The sequence below is a fragment of the Seriola lalandi genome, unplaced genomic scaffold (assembly GCF_002814215.2).
Source record: "Seriola lalandi dorsalis isolate HSWRI2012SDOR001 ecotype SW California unplaced genomic scaffold, Sedor1 jcf7180002054795, whole genome shotgun sequence".
Lineage (NCBI taxonomy): Eukaryota > Metazoa > Chordata > Actinopteri > Carangiformes > Carangidae > Seriola > Seriola lalandi.
The window spans coordinates 2,045,430-2,049,655 of record NW_019525348.1 but is presented as its reverse complement, the minus strand read 5'-3'; the positions used below and the strand labels follow the sequence as shown (position 1 = coordinate 2,049,655).

At 45.8% G+C, this 4,226-nt stretch overlaps 1 protein-coding gene across 4 annotated transcripts in view; it reads left to right on the top strand.

Annotated features, from left to right (window-relative positions):
- Positions 1–296: 296 nt before the first annotated feature.
- Positions 297–4,226, top strand: part of rims1a (regulating synaptic membrane exocytosis 1a) — a 107,864-nt gene continuing 103,934 nt past the window's right edge. For 3 of the 4 annotated variants that reach the window (XM_087179140.1, XM_087179141.1, XM_087179143.1), the window contains exon 1: positions 332–492. In XM_087179140.1, coding sequence (XP_087035266.1) covers positions 332–492 — 161 coding nt within the window. Of the gene's footprint in view, positions 493–4,226 lie in introns of all 4 variants that reach the window. The other variant, XM_087179142.1, reaches the window with a different exon arrangement.

The following is a 4,226-nucleotide window of genomic DNA, read 5'->3' as shown; positions in this document are numbered from 1 at the left end:
GGGTGGGGGGAGAAGACAGCGGAGCAGCAAGAGGGAGAAGCAGAGGCTGAAAACGGCAACCGGGACCACCATCACCGCTACTTCCACCACAGCTAGCACCGACACTGCTGCTGCTGCCGCCGCCGCTGCCGCCGCCGCCGCCGCCCTGGGTGCCCCCCGCCACCGCCATGGGAACTCCGCATCAGTCGCTCCAACCGCCGCTTTGTCCGTGGGCCATGTCGTGATCCGTGGGCTCCGCCAGCGGGTTTTCTATCCGTGATCCCGACCGAGGCGAGGAGGAGGAGGAGGAAGAGGAGGGAGGGAGGAAGGGAAGGTGGTGGTGGTGGGGAAGATGTTCGCCTCGGTGGGCCCTCGGGGCGGCCCGCGCCCACCCGTCGCCGCGGCCATCCCGGAGCCGGATTTGAGCCATCTGACGGAGGAGGAGAGGAAGATCATCATGGCTGTGCTGGCTCGGCAACGGGAGGAGGAGGCGAAGGAGGAGGCCATGTTAAAGTAAGAGAGAGAGAGAGAAGAGAAAGATAGTGTTTGTGTGTGTGTGTGTGTATGTGTGTGTGTGTGTGTGTGTGTGTGTGTGCGTGTGTGTGTGAGTGTGAGTGTGTGTGAGAGAGAGACTGGGCCTGGGCTATTTCCGTTCAGAAGACCATCCACCTCCTATGGATGACATGTTTCAGCATCAGGACTTTTTCTCCGCTCCACTGTATCTGACCATGCATGCATGTGTGTGTGTGTGTGTGTGTGTGTGTACATCCTGCAGGTCCCTCCACACACAACTCACTCACTCACTCACTCTCTCACTCACAAGCCCATCAAGGCTTCAGCTCTGTGCAAGAGAAAACATGCACGGGCCAGTTTAGACCAGGTTTGCGTCCAGTTTGCAGATTCTCACTGCTCCCAGGAGAGACTCTGCGAGTGGTGGGTGAGGGTTAACTTTGCTCCGGAGGAAGGAAGAAGAGAATCGTGGGAGGATGAAGGTGTGTCACCATGCCCCTTTATCAGCAACATCACACTCCACTCAGATGTAAAATAAGAACTAATTTCTCATCTGCACTTGTCTTCATATCATCACAACCATTCACACCAATGCCTGAGTCAAGTGGAGAGTATCTGGACTTCACCTGAAACATTTCATTGATGGATGCAGCAGGAAATTGCAGGAGGCTCACTGAAGCCCGGCGTTGAGAATAGTAAAAGTAAAACCCTCCCTGCTGGCTTTTATCTGTGCAGCATCCATCTCAACAGCTGCTGTTCTCAGCTCAGGGGTGCGGTTGAGCCTTTCCCAGCCTTATGCACTGTATGTAGGCCAGTGCTCTTGCAACAGACATCACACAGGCTGTTATAGAACCAGTAGGCCTATAAAAGGGGAGGAAAAGGTGCCTGTGTAATGTCATTTTGAATCAGGAGTGACTTACATTCACTGTGTGCATCCACCTCTGCCTCCTCCTCCATACCACCATCATATACATGCATGGAGAAAAGTCTCCTCCAGATTCATTTGTCACTGCGATCACTGCAGAAATCAACCCACATCCACCCCCTTTCCTCCAGGACCAGAAAAATGTATGAAGTGGAAACGCTGCCTTTCTCTCATTTTCTGCCTGGTCTGCATGAAACTGCGTGCATACATTGGCAGCTAGAGAGCGACCCACCTAAGCAAGGCACTCCTCAAGCTTTACGTCCCTGTTCTATTTTAAGCCCTCTGCGCGGACTGATAGCCCAGCACTGGAATGGAAGATCGATTCATTGCATCTAAAGAAGGAAATGTCCAATATATAACTTCGGCTCTAAGTGGCTATGCATCATTTTCAGTATAGGCTAATGTATTAGGAGCCGTGGATTCAGTCGTGTCATACTGTAGCGGCTGCAAATAAGGCAGGCTGTCAGCACATACATGTCTTAACCTATATTGGCTTCAGCACCGTTTCCTCTCATCACTGCCACAGGAAAGCTGTGTGTGTGTGTGTGTGTGTGTGTGTGTCTTTACGATTGCAATCCTACACAGAAAAGCTGCACAGGTTGACTAATACATGCACGGTGAGTGTACTAGCAGTAGGGTCGTGTGGGTTGTAATGCAGAGAGGTAGAGAACACGCTCCTCTTCTGAGCAGTTTAAGGTATACTCACCGTCGGTTTTCTTGCTATTAAAGTGTATAGGATCATAGTATATGTATGCAGACCTACCTGAGGGTATACAGCCATACCAGCAGTGATGTAATGTTAAATAAAGTGTAGATAAACAATGACGTCCTGTCATTAATTCATAAGTATGATTTTCACTCACAGAAAGAAAGATGGATGAACTGTAAACAAACTCTGCTACAGTCCTGTGCACCATCTTTAAAAGCTTAAATCCCAATTATACATTATGAATGGAAAAGTAAAGTATAGGAACATATTTCAGTGTAGCCTGTCTCCCTATGGGCAATGTAACAAAGCATCCATGCAGTTAAGAGCATCGCTGTATTCAACCATAGAAATTCACTGTTAAGTCAATCAGTCGCTACAAATACCCAAAGCATGTGCATGTAAAAAAAATGATTGGTACTTTAGCCAGTAGGATATCCTCCTTAATGCTCACTCCATGTACGTATTCATGCAAAGCATAGCTGAGGGCTAAAAGCAGCTGTGCTCTCTGCCAATAGTTGGATGATGTGTATGATCAAATGTGTCACTTAGTGTATTTTAATTCCACTGAGAGCTACAATATGTCACTGCCTTCACCTCCAGGATAGAAACAGGAAGCACATAACACACATATACTGCACATCCGCTGTAAAAATGTTTCGTAGGTGCGTGGTACAATAGTTCTTTTTTTTCTCTGCTAAAATGCAAGATGTGCTGAACAGTTTCAGATTCTTTGCAAGGTGTTTTTAAGTGTTTGTTTTTAGCTGTGCCGATCTACCTGTGATGCATTCAATCTGATTTCTAGAAAATGCGAGATATCAGTGTGCGGAAAAGCTCCACAGTGTGATAGTTTCCAGAGGGTTGTGAAGTGTCTGAGAAAAGTCAGGCTTTTTTTCTTACATTCAAGAGTGGAATCTGACATTACAACTTACCATTGTGTAAACCATATCGTTAATGTTTTAACTTTTATTACATGTTATGATCCCAGTCATCTCGAGGATCGACTTGTGTGTAATCCGTCCAAGTAACATTATTATTTTAAGCTAACGCATGGGCAAACCGGTTTGCACTTCATCTGCATTCCCATGTAACAATAGTGTAATACTGAAAAATAATGCTCACATGATGTTCACTGATTTAGACAACTCAAGTAAGTCTGTATTTTCACAACATAAAACACAAAAAAAACATGCCTGATTTTAGGTTACGGTAAAACCCGAGGTTGTCAAATATGCCTCAGTCACCACTGTAGAATCACTTATAGAGTCAGTACAACAGAAGTTGGTTTTGTATCTTTGAGGAACAAAGAGCTATCGCCATTTTTAATGTGACAAAAGTGTCTGATAATGAGAGGGGTATTCACAGTATTGACGATAAAAAGACGTGTTCTGTTTTAGACAGCGTGGGTGTTGGCGGGGATTTCTCTCTTCAGAGTTCCCTCTGTGATCAGAGTGATCAGAGCCCACTGTTCATGTTTATGGATGAGATGGTTTTGAATCAGACTGCGAATGTGTCAGTGGACATATTGAAAGCATGCCACTGTTGTCTGAGGCCTGTCATCAGAGCCCTAAAGGTATCCTGAGTGTCTAAATGAAAAGTCTTTATCAGTTCAGTTTGTATTTAAAACATTAGCTTTATTTTTAAGGTTCGGTTTGTGAGTGATTGCACTATCATTCGACACAAAATAGCCGAACTGAAACTCAAAAATTCAAGCTTCAGTCTGGAATAATGGCAGTAAATAATATCAAAACATGAGGTTTTCTGAGGATAGGAAGACAAATATTCACATTTGAAAGCTAGTAGATACTGACACGAAATCCAAGCATAAACCCAGGGCAAACCTCAGTCTGGATCCTGATGAACTGACGAGTTCAGACAAGTGTCGTGATAGTTACAGGAATGACGTCTGACTTTTTATTCGCCCATTAAGTTTTACAGTATTCACAGGTGAAGTCTGTTCAAAAAAACAAAAGCACACCTGGTGCTACTTCGGACATGTCTTCAGTGATGAACCTGGGGTCACAGGGTGTTTCGGGTCTTTAATCATCAGACACCCTCACCCAGCCCCTGACTTGTGCAAGTGGCACATATATCCACGGACCCCCC